General features: G+C 39.1%; 1 protein-coding gene across 9 annotated transcripts in view; it reads right to left on the bottom strand.

Annotated features, from left to right (window-relative positions):
- The window catches only part of LDB3 (LIM domain binding 3), a 114240-nt gene that overhangs the window by 66666 nt on the left and 29304 nt on the right, over window positions 1-18270 (bottom strand). For all 9 annotated transcript variants that reach the window (XM_074544673.1, XM_074544674.1, XM_074544672.1 and 6 more), the window contains one exon: window positions 9894-10045. In XM_074544673.1, coding sequence (XP_074400774.1) covers window positions 9894-10045 — 152 coding nt within the window. The remainder of the gene's footprint in view (window positions 1-9893; window positions 10046-18270) is intronic.

The raw sequence follows: 18270 nt of genomic DNA, 5'->3' as shown, positions 1-18270 counted from the left end.
TGATGCTTAACTGGAACACAGTTGTATTGCAGCAAAAGAATTTATTTCCCAGACTATTCCATCACTTCTGATGTTTATAGTATGTTTAGTTTTTCCTCTCTCATTACCTGCCCACAGAAGATGATGCTAAAAAGGTGCATTTTTTCCACATTAGTGATAAAATATATTCACAGTGTTAGCCAAGATTTGTATTTGACACCAACTTGGAGATTTCAAGATGTTACTTGAAAACGATGTTCCTACACAGCTCTGACTTGGATGTTTATAGCTTTGATATTTAAAAAGAGAATAATGAGGCTTGCTAGATCTAGCAGAGGCTTGCACCAGAGAAAAGGGCAGAAGAGGTGAAATCAATTTGTGGAATGAAATTGTATGCACTTGCAGAATAAAGTGATTATTTACATAAGAGTCATTACTCCTCCAGGAAAAACATCTGCAAGTTCAGAACATTCTTTTTTTCCTCCCTCTCGTGCTGGATGGATCAAATCCTGCAGCAACAGAAGTTTGCTTTTCAAGTGCTGATGGTGCTGTAGTGAACATATGTGTCCAGGTTTACATTTTAATCCACTGATGGCAAAATTATTTTATTCCAAACACTTGAGGGTGTGCCTGCTCAGTAAGGCTATGAGAAGGGTTAAAGCCCAAATTTCACAGATGATTGTGATAATTTTACACTTGATGTTGAAATTTTTCATCAGGATTCTTTTTCTTATGCATTTAATTTGATTTCAAGTTTTAGACATTTTCTTCTACATTTTCCAAGTTACAGATGGAAACAAAAATCTCATTTCAAAATGAAAACCTAGAATAGTTCTAAGATGACCAAATACATAACTCTGGTATTTTTCTAAACTCTTTTCATCTCCAGAGATACATCTCTTTACTCTTTCGGTGCTGGTTCTGTTTTTTAATGAAGTCCAAAACCAAGATAGATGTAGCTTTGCAAAGCAGTTCAATTTTGATAGCACTGCTCAGATGACTGCCAGAATTTCTACTTGTTCCCACCTAAATAGGTCTTTAATTGAAGAGCATTTGACTTCAATCCTGGTATTTTTATACTCACAACAAAGGTTTTTTACAAGTCAATGGTACTGAGGAGTGCAACTGCTGCCTAAGTCAACTGCCTGCCTAAGAAAAGGCTGCAAAGGAGTTCTGTGATGCACTATCAGTTTAAATTGCATCCTCAGGGGAGCACAATATTGTACTTGAAAAGAGGTGACAGCATCTAAGAGATAATAGCTCTTTTTCATCTTCATGGGGCTTTTCTTCTATTTCATATCTTCACCAGTCAATGTCTATCTTTACTAATTCTCAGGACAACTGAAATCAACATTTCTCTTTTACAGTAGGCTTTTTCATTTGTCATTTTATGACATATGAGCACTTATTTACCACTTCTTGAATATCTTCATAATTGTATCCTAGTATTTCAACTTCTAGAAAATGAAAAGGCATCAAGTGCATGAAAAGGTAATAAAACTGATTAAATTAGAGTTAGAACTTCTGCATACTTCAGCTATCACCTAACTGAAATGGGGGTATTCTGGAGTGCAGCAGGTAAGCACAGAACAGGATGCAAAACAAAACATGTGGAATAGGGCTTCTTATATAAATATATATATATATATATTTCTGAAAATTTGCTGGGAATGATGATGGGAGTCAGGGAGAGACAGAAAAAGATAAAGTATTATTCATGGTTATCAATTTGAGGTGCCCATTTAATAAGTGCTAAGATATGAATGTGCCTAACCAGTGAATTAGGCAGCTGAACAAAAGCTGCTGCTTGTTCCTAAGTCTTGCACAGAAAATCCTGAGTCCCATGACACTGTGGTGTAATTCCCGATGCCCTGCCTTGGACATCAGCAAGCACTCTTAGTGACTTCTCATTGTCACTCTTAGTGACTGCAATGAGAATCACAAAGACAAAGACCTGAACATTTCACAGTACTTCAAATACAACTGTGATCACTCTGGGTCTAGGATCAGACTTACTTTCCCTCTCTCAGGGTATCATCTCAGCCTGCAATAAAATTGAAAAATACTTCTACCAGCACTTTTGCTCTCTATATGTCAATGGCAAATGCAAATATTAGCATTTGGTTGGATGACTGATTCATTATTTCCCTGCACTCAGATTGCAAGCTGGGCAATTACACTTTCCAGACCTAATGTTCACACCCACAGTGCCATAAGGACAAAAGCTTGTCAGGCATAGAGGGCATCAGCCCAAAAGGGAGCAGCTATCCAATAAAAAAGCTGTTTGGAAGTATGTTATACCTATTTTCCCTTAGAAGGAATCTGAGTCAGAGGCAACCACAAACATTAAGGGATAGAAAGAGAAAGTGAAAAGGAAGAAGCCTTGGAGATTTTTGTAAAAGGGAGGAAAGAAAGCAAACTGAAGCCAGTGTGTGAAAAGATGAGATTTTTCCAAGGCTCTCCTGATCTCTATTTGACCCTCTCTACTTCTCTGGCATCTGCACAGTCCCTGTTGTATCCTCCTAACTCCTTCTCTCCTGTGGAAAATCCCTCCTTTCCTGAACCGCTCCACATTCTGCCCTCTAGCTTGTTCCCTCCTGAATGGAGCCACTGGCTGCCAATGCCTCCATCTGCTCTTAATTGACTTGGTACTGACCCCAAAATTCCTCCATCCCAGCAGCTTCTATGGCAAACAGGGAGGCTATGCAGTATCCCTGCAGCTCTGCCCTGGGGGTGACAGCTACCCACAGTGTACCCAGTAGGAATGCTGAGCACATGCCTGGCACTCAGCCAATACACACAGCAAGCTCCAAGGAGTGTGGACACCTTTAACCTCCAAGGAGTGCAGACACCTTTACTCAGGCAGGTTATTTCTCTGTCTCCTTCTTCCTGTCTTTGCACTGGTTTTAAACAATTTCCAAAAATTTCCTCTACATATCACTATTGAAAACTTGGGTAAGCCATAAAAAATGTGGATTCCGACCAAGGAAATTTAAGTTCATCACAAAACTCGTTTACGTTGTCATGGGTTGAATTTGTATGTAGATGCATATTGCCATTTACACTGTTGAAGACATACATTAATTTATGTTAAATTTATGTGCAGCCCAGGGCAGACAAACCCCCAATATTATTGAAATATTCAGAAATACCTAAATTGGTAAGGATCATAAATAGGAAGCCACTACTCTCACATAAATTGGTTAATTGCAGAATTTGCATTGCCTAGATATAAACAATCTCAGTTCAGAATCAAAACCAAGAGGCTGAAATGCAGTCAGATTTATCAGAGGCTCAAGTCTTAATAGCATAAAAACTTCAGATACAGCAGCTCACTTGGAACCTCAAATTTGGCATACTTATTTATTATTAATGATTTAATTATTACACTGATAATTTATAATTATTGAGAGATGCTGAAAATATACTGAATGTAAACATATAAATAATAAAAAGATTTGTTCATTTAAGATCAGCAGAAAAAATGTTCCCAGTGCTTAGGATCAACATGTTCCAGCAGCCACCAGCCAGGGACAGCACAGACACCAAGAGCTGCCCAACAGCCAGGCTAAACAGACCCTGGTTATCACTGCAAGAAACAATGGGTTGCCAATAATTAAGAGTTTGTTGGAGAAACAAAAAATTAGGGCAGACAGCTTTTACAGGGGTTGATAGGCAAGAAACACCACGGTGAAAACGATCCAAAGGAAACGAAAGAACTCATAGACACAAATAACATTTACAAGACTTATCTAGTAAAGACCTAGTGTTTTACCTGATTAAAAATTCCTCATTCCGCTTCTAAAAAAATACTTTTTCATCCATTCCAATTACGTCTAAGTGTGTAATTTACATTTTTCCATGACTGTGCCTAAGCTAATCAGCATTAACAGGAAAAGGTCCCAGCCTGAACAGACTGTGACCTTGCTGGCTATTGTAACATTTTGGCTACTCTGTCTACTTGCTCCTTGCAGAAAGCAGGCAGGAACTGTTTGTCTGAAAGAATACAACTGCCATGTTTATTTACTAAGCTGGGTCAGCCCACTGACTTTGGTGAGATGGGCCCATGGTACCCATCTTAACCTTTCCATGGTGAGTGAAATAGAATACGTGAAAGAATTCACATGGAGATTATCTTTAGGGAACCAGAAAATATTTCTCACATAAAACAATGAATTTTAAACTCACCTCTAAGCTGGTATTGGGGGGGGGAGGGAAAAGTGATGTGCACTCTGAGAACAGTTCTAATCCCTAAGCAGAATCTTGCTGCAATGAAATCTTCACTGCCCTTTAAAGCCTTGGCATATATCCACAGTTTCCAGGCTCTTTTCTAAAACTAACAAGGACACTTTATGCAGTGAGTGTAAATAGCAATCCACTAAATTAAACTGCTCATGTAAGGAATATATTTGTATTTATTCCAGTGACTGACATTGATACTTTATTTCATTTTCCACGGAAATAGCAGCACTAAATGTTACTACTCAGCGAGAGTAGCTCACAATCCTGTCCAAATGATAGCCTGACATCTGTAAACAAATCCTACCGTCCTCTCATATCTGCACATAGAGACAACTGGGCACACAATGGGAGTCACCTCTATTTCACACAGAGTGAGAGGACCAACTTCCTCAGTAATACAGCATGTCTTCCTTTACCCAGTAGTGGGATGTGTGTTTTTTAATGCTTGAAGCATACAGAACCACCAGAAGGAAGGAAAAAACCTTGGCTATTGGTGGCAGATGACTTAGAAGTTCTACAGTCACAGGTGTAAGCAAAATAAGCTAACTAGTATGGCATGTCATATCCACCATTAGTGTTCTTTTTTCTACTGATCTGCTTAATATTTTGAATAGTCCAACTAGTTCAGACCATTCTTTCATCTATATTGTATATATCTTTCCAATTTACCCTGAGCTGGAACAAATACCATCTTTTAATTCTTCTGAGCATAAATACAGCCCTATTCTGGTTCTGATTTAAATGTGCCCATCAGCAGACCTAAAACATGCACAGAATTGGTTACTACACCCAGCATCAGACAAAAGAAAGCAGTTTACAATAACCACTGAGCTCCCCTTGCTTGCAGTTTGCTGTCACCACATGCTTTATTTATAGTAGGCCTGAAATAAATACTGCAGGATCAGCCATCTTTTGGTGCTGCACAAAAAAGGAAAGCTATTAAATATTTACCATAAGTCTCTCATAGCCTCGCCTCTGACACTTTCCCTTTCAGTAGAGAAAAGAATTATTTAGCTCACGATTTTCCAGCAAAAGACAGCCAATTGTGACTGTCTGAAAGCAAAGGGTAGCATCACTGGCATGCCCCGGGAGGGGGAAGTTTTGTCAATGTGCACCCTGCACAGAAGTCTCCACCTCCCCTGCTCCTCTCCAGCAGCACAGAGTGACGCCAAAGCGGAGCCTTAGAGTGACACAGGAATGTTTGTGCCAGCAGAATGAGGCTCACTCATGTTACAGCACTTTCCAAAACTAAGCCAGTACATTTGGTGAATCCTTTCCAAGGAGGCTGATCAGATTACTTGAGTTATGTTGTGGATGCTCCAGTGAAACATGTTGACAAATAAAGCTGCTCTCTTGTATTTACTGTGCATTTAAGAAAGAAACCCATTTGTATTGAAAAAATAGACTTTGCATGCATTTTGTTTTTCACTGTGAACTGAATACTGCACAATCTAATGTTTATGGCCTAATATCTGTGGGACAGACAGACAATTAAAGATGAACTTTGACTGGCCTAGAATTAAAATGCCTGAGGGCAGCTGTGTAGCTCAAGTAACTGATTAGAAACTGATACTGAAAAATGACTGAGAACTGAACTCCAGGAGGTCACAAACAGACTAAAAGCAAAGCAATGTCTTTTTTCCACCCCAAACCAGGCCATTATAGAGTATGATCATAGCTTTCCACAGCATAGTCCAGCAAAACCAGCACCAATCCCCCCAGTACACCTAGAGCAATGCAGGTTTCTAAAGAATAAGCTGTATCTATAGAGGTATGTAACACTTTAGAATATCAGCCTGGTTTCCCTGAGTGCCTCATGGGAGTTCTGCTGAGTAATAACACACAGTGCCAGAGACACTTCTTTTCTTCTCCTCTCACTCCTGCTCTTTTCTTCAGCAAAAAAAGAATTCACTTCCTAGATGTACTTTTTTTCTTCTAATCTTAATGAAGCAGTGCTAGTCTGGAGGGTCCCAGACCTTGCCACAGCACTGGATCACAGGTTCCTTTCTCCAGGCATGGTCCAAATACTTCAACTTCCCAGCACTTGCCAGTCTGCATCTTTTTGATTCCCAGAAGCAGCAAAGGGAGGCACACTGCAGGATCCAGAGAAATCGGCAGCCAGACAATGCAGCTCAAGCCACTAACAAGTTCTGGCTGTCTGATCAAACCTCTGGCATAAATGGTGAGACTTCCAGTGTAATTTTGTGGGTTTATGTGAAAACATAGCATGATTGAGGTGATAAGAACAAATTAAAGAGGGAGTTTAGGGAAGGGAGTTGTCAGAAAACACTTGACATGCACAAATTCCTGAAGCCATGGCTGAATCATGGAGAACTCCACTCAGGCCAGCACTGAACATTCATGTTAGTGTGCCTTGAACAGTGCAGGTGCTACTTGAATTAAAACTAAGTTCATAAAGGAAACCACAGAATCCCATTGTTTAGGCAGGCAAGTATGAATGGGGGCTCTTAACACTTCCTTTTTTCCTATGATTGATGCCTTGCAGTTGGATGTCCTGCACCAGCGCTGACACCATGTGCAGCTTTTTTTGACAGCCAAATTAAAACAAGAAGCAGTTCCCCACCCTGAAAAAAGCCTGCAGAGAACCAAGTGTTGCAATAAATGTGAGAAGCAGCAAACACTGTCTTAACTGTCAGGTTATAAACAATGCTCATGAAACCTTCACGGCCACGACCGATAAAGGAAAAGGCCATTGCTCTAGAGAGCCAAGAACCATTAGGAAAAAAAAAAAAGCTTTCTATCTTGGAGCATTTTCATCAAGATTTCACATTTCACTGCTTCTTCCACAGCCTTGCAGATAAAATAAGTGAGATCAGCTCTACTTCCAGCGCTGCTACAGCGAAACCAAGCCACACATTGCCTGCTAAGGCATTCCATGACCTTGAAATATTCTGTAGAGCCCTGTGACTACTTCATATACATGTCCAGTATCACCCCAATTCAGAGCTTAAGTTTTCCTATCACAACAGTCAATCTCGTAATGCATATATGTGCCTTTTCCATTGGAAAGGATTTCCAGCATTTCCAAACTTTTTATACAAACAGGATAAGTGAGCACTTCCAGCTCTGTGCTCTTTATGGCAACTAGGGCTGTTTTTCCATAGTAGTAGAACACTGCTCCAGTTTCATTGCTGCAAGCCATGTCTAAAAAAAGTCAAAGTGATCTCTTAGCTCAGTCACTTTCCTGGTAATCATGTCCCAGGAGATTTTGCCTCTCTTCTGTCTTGTTCTTATTTGGTTGAAAGTTACTATCCCTTGTCATTGCTACCTTCTTTTCATGCTATTCTTTTCTCCAACCCAATATTTGTAAAATGCTTTGCTGAAAAAAGGATATTGCATTGTACATTTTGGGCAGGTGACTAAACTGACCATCTTTTTGTCCTTGGGTAAATGAACCCATTTGTGTCCAGGGAAAAGATTAATTTTTAAGGCAAGATTAATATAACTTCCTGAATGTAGTGAAGATGCCTTTTGTTCAAGACATTGGATCCTTAATAGGGTTCTATGTGTAACTCAGTTGGTCAGTATCACTTGCTGCTAGGATTTAGCTTCTATAAATTCTGAACTGTGCAAAGTAAAGTAAGCTTAATACCTCTGAGCACAACTTCTTTGAACATCCTCATGTCATTTAAGAAAGAAAAAAGATTAAAAAAATACTTTTCAGTTTTTTTCATTGGGTTTTCCTAATGAGGCTGAACGGGTCACAAAGGCAAATTAATAGCTCATATAATAAAGTAGCTGAAAAGAAGAGTCCATTAATTGTATAATTTCAGAGCAAAAACATCATCTGAAAAAAAATTCATTTGATAAAATAGCTGTTTTATCACCTACTTATTTTTACTAGTATTTCATTTTACTTTACTCCATTTTCCTTCTTTTCAAAATATCTACATCTATTATCTATGCAAACATATCTCAGTCTCTGGAACACTCCATTACTGCTTTCTTTGGTTGTTCTTTATCCATGTAACTCGAGTATTTGAATTATATATTATTGTTTTGGAACCAAGAGACAGGAACAGCCTTAAAAAAACCAGAAGAAACAATAAATAGGGATGAAAGCAATTAATAAAGGTACTTGCACTAGGTTCCTTTTTTTTTAATGATGTGGACACTAGAATTGCTGATGTTGTAATTTAGAGGTCAGCAAATAAAAAAAGAACAATGATTACTCAAATGAAATATCCCTAGCAACACTTGATCAAAATTACTGTTTTAAGTAACTTGTCTCTGTGATATGTATTAGGGTAATCTGGATTTCTTAGTCATGAATTTGGGAATCCTTCTGTGAATAAGAAGAGCTGTTGGTTTGTAGTTTTAAACCATTTAAACCTCTATGGCCAGGCCATAGAGGCAGACACCGCACAACTTTTTGGGTTCAATATTCAGGAAAATTAACACCAAATGTGGAACGACCCAAAGCAAAATAAGAAATGCTTTCTCTCAATGTAAAAACTCAACGGTTCAACAGAAAATTAGACAGACATTCTAACAATCAGAAAGGATTTTTACTAACTTTTAAATAAAAAAAATATTCAGAACAATCTGAATCTTTGCAAAATAATCATAAATATATTTGTAATAACACTATAACTCCAAGGGAAGAAAAAAGAAGTTGGAGTGGGTGATAGGATGAGAATTCAACCACATGCATCAAGATAGTGATTTTCTAGTCTATCTGCAACGCTTAAAGACAAACTTAAAGCCATGGGGGAAAATCAGCCACATATTTTGCTTTACAGTACCCTGTCCTGTCTTGGAAACTTCATCTAAACTCCTTATTCTTTAGCTATTAGTATGTTCCTGATATTGATTATCTCTACGGCACATTCATATATGAGATTCTTTTCTCAGAAATTGTACTTCCACATTACAGTCTGCTTTCTGTACTTGTCTTTGCCTGCCCTGTACAAAAATTATCTTCTTCACAATGCAATAAAATTAGCAGCTACTTGCTTTCTATAATTATGGAGCTTTAAATATTAATGCATTTATTACAGAAATCCTCTGTGCAAGGTTATCTAACTTGAGAACAAATTTCCTTGAAAGTAACATTAACCAGCAGAAGTTTAAAAACCTATTAACTGCTTTCTTAATGGCAAGACAACTTTTATCACATCTCTGTGGTAAAACCTGCCCTCTCCACATTCTACTCCCTCCCTTCCCTGCACTTGGGCTACACCTTTCTTATTGGGTCACATGCAGAGCAGACTTATAAACTCACAGGTGCCGGACCATTAGCACAAATTCTCATGAGGTCCCTCCCATGCACTTGTAACACTTGTTCTGTTTGTTGTCATTAGAGCAGTTGTTCATAAATTAGCCAAACTAAACTATGTTGCTCACATGAGAATAATCAAAAGAAACATCACTGTTGGATTCATTTAACAAAGTCTGAATGGATATGGGATTACACCTGTATTCAATAGGCTAAATCCACACAGATACACTCAACCCAACCATTCGATTTCTGCATGAATCCATGCTGACTTCTACAAGAGTCAGAGCAGATTTTGGCTTTTCATCTCATATCTGTGCCCTGAGCACTTCAATTAAATCTAATAGACAGGGATAAAACACTTGCAACCTTCAGTCATAAGCTTCATAGGTTGTCCTTAGGAACACAACAAGTTTAAATTATTCCAACATACTTCTGCAGAGTGAGGCTCAGGTTGTGGCTGGCTGATTTGATCTTATTCTGGGCCTCCAGGTGGGTCATGCTGTCAGTGTTGACTCCATCAATGGCCACGACAAGGTCCCCTGGGTTCATCTGTGACTGTGCTGCCTTGCTGCCAGGGGTGATCTGCGTGGAAAAAGACAAAAGAAAAAGTCTTAGTCTGATAAGTCATTCTGTATACAGAACAGCTGAAGAACTTGCCCAGAATTATAGTACAGAATAGATACAGAAAAAGATACATTAATAGATAGAACAATATTTGTATCCATTATTGTATGGGTGAAAAATCAAAACTTATGGGAATTAAACAAATCACAGTTAACTCACACTTCTGCAAAGGTTCAGGAGACCATCTACTTGTTGTTACTTCCATTTTGAGAGGTTAAGCCCAACGTAGTGGTTCCCTTACCACCTATTATCACTATCTCAAGGGGATAATTATCTCTATACAGCAGCAGTATATAGAAACATTACTCAGAAGCAGAAAATGTATGAACCACTATCCACTGCATGATTTTATTGTATTTTTCCTTCTAAAAGCCATTTTCCCCAAATTAATTTATTTTATTGAGGAGATGGAAAATGAATGCTTGTGAGTGGCCTTGGGCACACTTTGTTTCTTTAATAGCAGGCTTTAGAGGAAATTATTCTACTTAACCTTACCCATATACAACTGCAGCTCCATTACCAACACAAATTGCTACGTGCCTGTCTCACCAACCTGTTGGACCTGACACTCCAAAGACCAGCATTGTCAGAAATAAGAAACCACAGTGCTGCAACCACAAACCCAACAACTGACACAACAGTCCAGAAGTTCTGTTTGTTCACTGTGGCAACACATTTTGTGAACTGCACCTTCTCTGAATGGACAGCACCCTGACCTCAATTTTACACAGCCCTCTCAGCTTCTTTATGGATAAAACCAGTACAGCACTAAACCAGGAAAGCCTTCACATACCATCAGCCAGACAAAGTTTAATGAACACACCAGAGGTGTCCTCTGCTTTCAGCACTCAGTACAGAAAGAGCATGGATATAAGCTATAGGTCTTTTTTCTTAGAAACTCACTTCCTTACATTCCTCACTAAAAATCCCAAGGATAATCTAAAGTACTACCACAAATGCTGCATTCAAAAATTCTGTTCCTTCAGTACAGCGAACACAAAATAAAGATGTGTTTGATTATGAGCCAAAAGTCCCCTGTGAATTCTGCAAGTCTGAAACCATAAAGTCAAATTCCTAGCCACTTATAAATATATACATAGCAAAAAAAAAAGCCTCCTTCCAAAACAATTCCCTAGACTGTTAGCTCATGTGCTTTACTGGCAAAGATGAATAAGCAAAAAAAGGAAAAAGCCCTTTCTTAACATGCTGTTAAAGGTGCTATTGAGGCCAGAAGTCCAACTGACAGTGTAGTCTGACCATGGGAGGTGTCAGTTTACCAGAACACTAGCTCTACTGTCAGAGTGCTCAAACACACAGCACCCTGCATACTCAGACTATGCAAAAGTAAAGATTACTTTGGAATGAGGCACTCTAAGTAATTCCCAGAAATTATTTGACTGAAAGAGACAAGTTTTAATACCTTTTCATTTGAGATAGAAGCAAAGAGTTCTGTGTTTTCTGAGGGAAGGAAACAGATAAAATGCTCTTATGCAGGCAGAGTTGACTGATAATAGCAGTATTATTTCCCAAAGTATTTTCCTGGTGTTAAGGAATTGAGGGATGGGGAAAATATTTTGTGGTAGTTTCAAAGATAGGGCTCTATTCTGCAGTCTAATGCACCCTCACAAGAAAAAACAAAACAAAACAAAGCAAAACAAAACAACAAAAAAACCCAATACAACAAACCAAAACCAAAAGATTTGTGTTACAAGCATAGCTTTTCTAACCTGTTATACAAACATTAGTTTCTATGCATTTTATTGACTTGGATTGTGCCAAGTACACAGAACCCAGAAGCCCATAAAGAATATGGATTGTTTGTACACCCACATGTACTTGTGCAGTTACTCAAAGATCCTTCCCTGCTCAGTCCCACAAATATGTTGAGAAATAGAATCTGCAATAGAATAAGAGGTAAAGAAAGGGCAGAAAGCAAACTAAAGCCGAACTCAGACAAATGAGTCAGAAAGAGTTGAATTCATCAAGCAGGACACTTCTGTCTGTTTCAAATTATCCTTTTTAAAATAAATGATCTTCCCACATTACTTTTCTAAGACATCACTTTTAACCTCCTCATGAAACATACAAGTTCTTGCCACAGAATATTAACTGTGCGATGCTGGTTCCAGATTCTGGGAGACTCTCTCCCCCACATGTTTTTCTCGTTAACAACAAAGACTGTTTTTTTTAATATCACGCCAATTCCTGAAAGTCAAAGGTCTGCCCTAATTTGGGTATTCTTACTCAACACATCTACCTCTCCTTCCATTCCTCAGTGACGCCTCAAACAAAATAAACCCAGGGAAGCAGAGTTTCCAGAGACAGGATAACACTCTGCATCTGGGGCTAGTTTAAACACAGCTCTAACACTGTCGTTTCCCTCTCACTTGCTTTGACTTTTGCTTTTAGTAGCCTCACAGGTAAATGTTATACCTTAAAATAACGACACAGCAACTACAACCCTCCTAGAATTAGAGTCAGTTCAGAGGGAGGTGATGGCTGTAATGAAAGACTGAATTTCACTTCTTCTAATGGGATATTTTCTCACTAATATTTTAGAAAATACACCCCAAATGAAAAAAACATTAATCACAAGACTATCTCAAACTTAAAAATCCCCAGTAACTCTGAATTTGTGATTTACATAACTTTCTAACTTAGCAACACTTGTTTCTGAGGCAAGGAGCTCCAGGAGCATCATACTGGGAAAGAGAAGGAAAGTCTCAATCACAGCTCCATCAGTTCCTACTTAAAAAGGAAATTACAGGGTTTCAACTTCTTCAACTAAGTATAAGGGTAGCAAATTCTGTGTGGAATTCTTTCATACAATTCTATTTTTTTCAATTTCCATTTCTGGAGACAGCACTCTATTAATGTCACTTTACCTCTAAAAATCAGCTTATCCTTCCTTCACAGACAGCAAGACTCACAAAAAATAGATCTAATTTATTGTATCTGCAATTCACACAAGAAGTAGGTATCAGGAAAGAATTACTTCTTCTCATGATCTTCCCACCGGTTAAAAGCACACTAGATTATTTGGTGCTGTAAACTTTTAAATAGAAGGCACTATTAAAGACTGGATGCATAGTCTGAATGAAACATGAAAACCAAAGCACAAAATTACATGTATTTTAGTTAGAACCTGAGAGACATCTCTGTGAGTGCTCCAAGTGAAGGCACAGCATGCATTTCCAGCAGACATCAAGAGCAGCCAGTAATTGTTGTGAACAAAATACCAGTGTGCAGATGGAGATACAGGGCACACAGATCTGAAGTGTCAAGGCACATTCAAGACTATCTTGTTCCCATTTCTAAAGATCCAGCTGAAAGGAATGGAATGCAAAGAGTTTATCTTTTATCTGTTGGTATTTTCCTTTGAAAATTCATCTCTGATCTACTAAAACATTTACTACCATAAATCACAAACAGAGAAGAGCTCACTGTGTGAGCTTTCTAAAATCTTGAGTAAATATTTTCTATTTAAAAATATTTTAGAAAATATTTTTGCAGGACTAGTGCTAATTAAACCTTAGAATTAGACTAGAAACCCAGATCTGTCTCCATAGCAAATTTTACTTTGCTCTTATCTCAGTCTCTCTTCTATTAACAGAAGTAACAAATTTAGAGAAATATACTACTGTCAAGGACAAATATGCATTTTTCAACTTGACTACCAATCTTTTTTTCCTAAAACAAATCTCTGGGCAAGTTCTAGACAGAATGATTTCAGAAAACCTTTGTAATAGTCTTAACTCACTTGCTCAGGATTACAATATAGCTCTCAGTTGCTAGGTGCTGCAAATGCTTTTATTTAATGCTACAGCAAAACATTCATCAGAGTTTCAGAGTACAGCTATTTCTGTCAATTGATTTACAAAATCCAATCCAGGGTAACACCAACAGATCTAATGTTAATAGTAGTTCTTTAGTGCCTCAAGCACAAGCACAGATTTTATCTCGAAAAACCAAACATCTCACTGCTCAGAAAAGCAGAGGAGTATGTGCTGCTTCAGAGACGTGAATTTTCAGCCCTCAGAAGTTTCCTACAAGACAGACATCTGACTTCCAACATCCCCAGCTTAAAGCAAGTTGGCAGGCTGGAAGTATCACATGTTCCTTCCAGCACACGAGAGAGAATTCTTACTACGCTCTGTTGTGAGGAGATGGGTACAGTGGGTGAATATATAGCACCACAGTGACAGCTGTGCCCTAAAAATCCCGTCTGCACTGGGCTCACAGTAAATACTACTCAGCAGGAGCTCTGGGAGGCAGCGTACAAAGAGCAGCTGCTGCACCACCTTGAGAACTGCACATGCTGCCAGCCAAGCCCCCTCACTCCACTCCAAAGGGGAGAGATAGGGAGCAGCAGCATTTCAGTGGATGAGTGTTCAAATACTAATGAGAGTGCTTGTACAAACAGATGGATGGACACAGTTTTCCTACCCCCAAGGAACTCCTAATTTACTAGGCAGACAAAAATACATAGGAAGGCCTACACAAATGAGAAGCTCTTAATATAGCCTGCAGCATTAGCCAGGGCCTCTTCCTCCAGCACTTGAGCTATGCCTGACTCCATCCTGACATCAACCCCAAAACCAACAATTTATTTTTTCTGCTTCTCATTTAAGAACAACTTTTCAGATAATGAGGTATTCACCAGCATTGGAAATGTGCAAAAGCACAGAGAATGAACATGCTCTCCTCTGGAATAGAAGAAATAATTAAAAGAAAATGTTCTGTTCCATAATCAGAAAATCAGAGACTACAATGTCTCAAGAAAATCCCAAAAAAAGGATTGGCCAGAGACTAAGGAACAACATATTTCCTCTATATAGAAAAGAGCATTTAAAATCTCTCCTCACTACATTTATGCAAGTATTTTTTTGCACAGAAGATTCTAACAAACTCTCAAAGTCATTCTAAGTTCTGAGGCTCTAAGTGCCTGCAAAACTTCCTCTCTTTATACACAGGAGCATAACCTGGTGAAAGGAGAGACATGCTTTGAGACCCCACTGCAGAACAGGTGCTGAATGCCCACACTGAATCCAGGCAGTTACCTCCAGACCAGAGACATCTCTTCCTCACCTACAGTAAGAAAGTGAATTGAGGAAATTAATATTATTCTTTCTTAAATGAGTCATTCGCCATCCCTCTCCCCATAATAAAAGTGTAAGAGCAACAACGGGAAAATAGTGTTTTTTCTGAGAAAACAGAAGGCAATTTTGGACAAGAAAAAATGCAAAGAAAATGAGTTAGACCCACTGGGATAAGTCATCAGGCAGGCAGAAATTCACCATTTCATTTGACACGTTGCCAGAAGGCACAAAACATAAACAAGGAAAGAAACTGCCTAGATAACCTTTACCATAGTGCAAGCTCCCTATAGCTTTTACACCTTTCTGTGTCAGACAGGAAAGCTGAGAAAGACCAATTAAATGTAAAGAAAAGACTTGGGAAACCTGAAACTAACTACCCTTGTACATATCATTAACCAAACCTAAGGAAACTTCCATTTTGCAGCTACCATTTGCCTGAATAATATGCCTCATTGTTTTCAATTCACTATTGGGCTTTAATGGCTTTTTTTTTGGTTGCTCTCCTTTCTGTGGAATTTCTTCTATTGCTTTGGTTTGGCTTTTTATTTTTGTTTTCCATAAGACAGCAAGAACTGCCTTAAATGAACACTCAGGGCATGTGCAAAATATGCCACTGACACCCTGAAGAGATTCCATTTACACTAAACAGAGCTGCACTGGCAAGATCCAAAGACATTCTGAAGTGGCCTCTCAGGCTCTGCTTCATCTGTAGCTAGGAAGGGAGATTACAATACATGTGAGAACACCCAAAATAGCTCTAATCTACCTCCCTTGGGTACCAGGAATCACAGCAGCACAGAGATTTTGTGGGATGAACAGTAAAGCACTTCCAACTCAGGACACCCTGTGCTGAAATCTGTACTCCAACAGCAGAAGGGCTGGGGGCACTCCAAGCAGCCAGCTTACCTCATTCTCAGGAGTGCCAAACCAGGATGGACCAATGCCACCTTGATTAACACCAAAAACTTCCCTTACCCATAACATCACTCACAAGCCTGCTTTTCATGCACAATATATAGTCTCTTCAAGGAAGAAGACAGACAGATGATAGCCCTTCCTGCCAAGCTAACTAGACTCAGGTGGTGAAAATAAGCCAAATGTAAAAGACTTTCAACTGTGAAATGAAAGGAAGCATATAGGCATGCTCAGGGAATTGCCCTAGGCAAGGGTTTGGGGGATGTTTTGAGAGGCAGTGTGAATACACCTGTTCCTATTTGCAAGATCATTTCATTCCCTGCCCCACCTCCACATTGTCTGATGGAAAAATTTCAAATCATTCGTAAAAAATAAAGAAAAAAAATTCCAGTATTGTGGACTTTGGAGATTAGCTTGTTAGAAGCATGACTGCTCTATGTTACACCAACTATACAGATGACAGTAAAAGAGTGGATGTGGCTTTTTAATAGGATGTGTTGGTGTAACTAGAAGGTTACACAGCTCTTCATATCATGGGAAGTCATATGACTAACAATATCTCTTCTCCCAGTCTTTATCCAAATGTATCTGTTGGGTGTATTCAGCCTGTTCTCAGCTAGCATCACACACTGTGCCAAGGTAGTGAGTGCTGCGTATCTCACAGAAATTAAATGGAAGCAAAGAGGTGAGTCATATAATGACAAATGTCGATTGTTTTGTTACAACAGGTTTTGAGAACCAAGTGACTGAGTTCTTATTTGTCATCAAGGAGTTCAATAACCTGAATGCAAATCAAAACCAGGAATAAAGCTGATGTACTGATTCTTAGTATTCTGGCAGCCCCCATGTATGAGCTGATCTGTCAGCTTCCACAGGAGACCTCCTGCAGCAAATATACACACAGCCTCCAAGTGCCTGCAGGATCAGAAACAGCCAAGTTTCTTTAAAGGTTCCCCATCCTCTTCCCTGATTCTCCTTTTCAAATCTGAATTCATTTTAAGGCAGTTGTATAAGGTGGGATGTTTTTCTGTGTTTCAAGCAGACAGATCTCAGTCATCAATATTGCCTGCTTCATTTTCAGCTTCTTGAATTCTACATTCTGTGCAGCTTTTTAACCTGCCCACAGAAACACAATTTGTCTTGTCTTCCCCTACAAACATTAGCAAGAAACTGAGGGGTTTATGTCTTGCTATTGGCCACTATGGTAAGATCCTTTTTTCAAGTTCATTCTGCTTAATGTATGTCATTGTATGTAACTAAGACCATGATGTTTTATAACTTTGACGGGCTTTTGATTGGTCCTGCAACAGTAAGGCCTGACTAAAAGGGCATTTGAGACAATACTGAGACATAGTTTGGCAGTTAGTGCCTTCAGCCACTTCTGATATTAAGCAACTTAAAATAGCTTTGAGCAAGTCCTGAGGTTCTGGCACAGATATGACTGACGCGTGTGTGTCTCTTCTGCTCCTGCATGCTTGTAAATTAGAGTACTTAGTAAATGGACACAAGCTTACATTTAATTGTTCTTTGAATGCATTTGTTTGAGTTCTCTTTGTTTCTGGCCACCAGATTACCAGGGGAGTTGTTCTTCTTCTGCTCACTAAAATGCAAGCTGCCAGTTTGACACAGCAAACAGCAGTCCTGTCTCTAGTCCAGAAGTACTTAGTACTGAGCTCTGTGCTTCACCTACAGAGGGTAGACCAGCACAGCACACAACAGCTGGCAGCTGTAGGAAGGAAAATGAGATGTAACACATGTCCACAGTGACAGAAGTGCCAAGGCAGAACGAAATTTGCAGGAGCCTCACTTGGTATGATGGCCTTATTTTCACATCTAAGGCTTTAAGAGGCCACAGTGCCCAACGTGAATCTGTTCCAAGAGGAGGGCCCAGCATTTAAGCTGTCAGCATACAGAATCAATGCCTCCCTAAACACCTCCTTTATTCACAGGAATAACTGTTTTGTACCTGAAGCAGTCATCGAAGCTCTGTGAGAGAATAAACAAAAGCACAGGCTTCAAACTTCAGAGAATGAAGAATTCTTTTTAAGATCAAAGTGAATAAAACAGAATAGAAGCAAAGTTCCCCTGAGAAAGCACAATGCCAATTTCTTCTGTAATAGGCTGTTTCACATTTAGTGCATAACATGACATCCCACCACGCATCCCAGC

This window comes from Zonotrichia albicollis, chromosome 7 (genome assembly GCF_047830755.1).
Source record: "Zonotrichia albicollis isolate bZonAlb1 chromosome 7, bZonAlb1.hap1, whole genome shotgun sequence".
In the NCBI taxonomy this organism is placed as follows: Eukaryota; Metazoa; Chordata; class Aves; order Passeriformes; family Passerellidae; genus Zonotrichia; species Zonotrichia albicollis.
The sequence above is the reverse complement of the archived record's forward strand: the minus strand, read 5'-3'. Positions and strand labels throughout refer to the sequence as shown.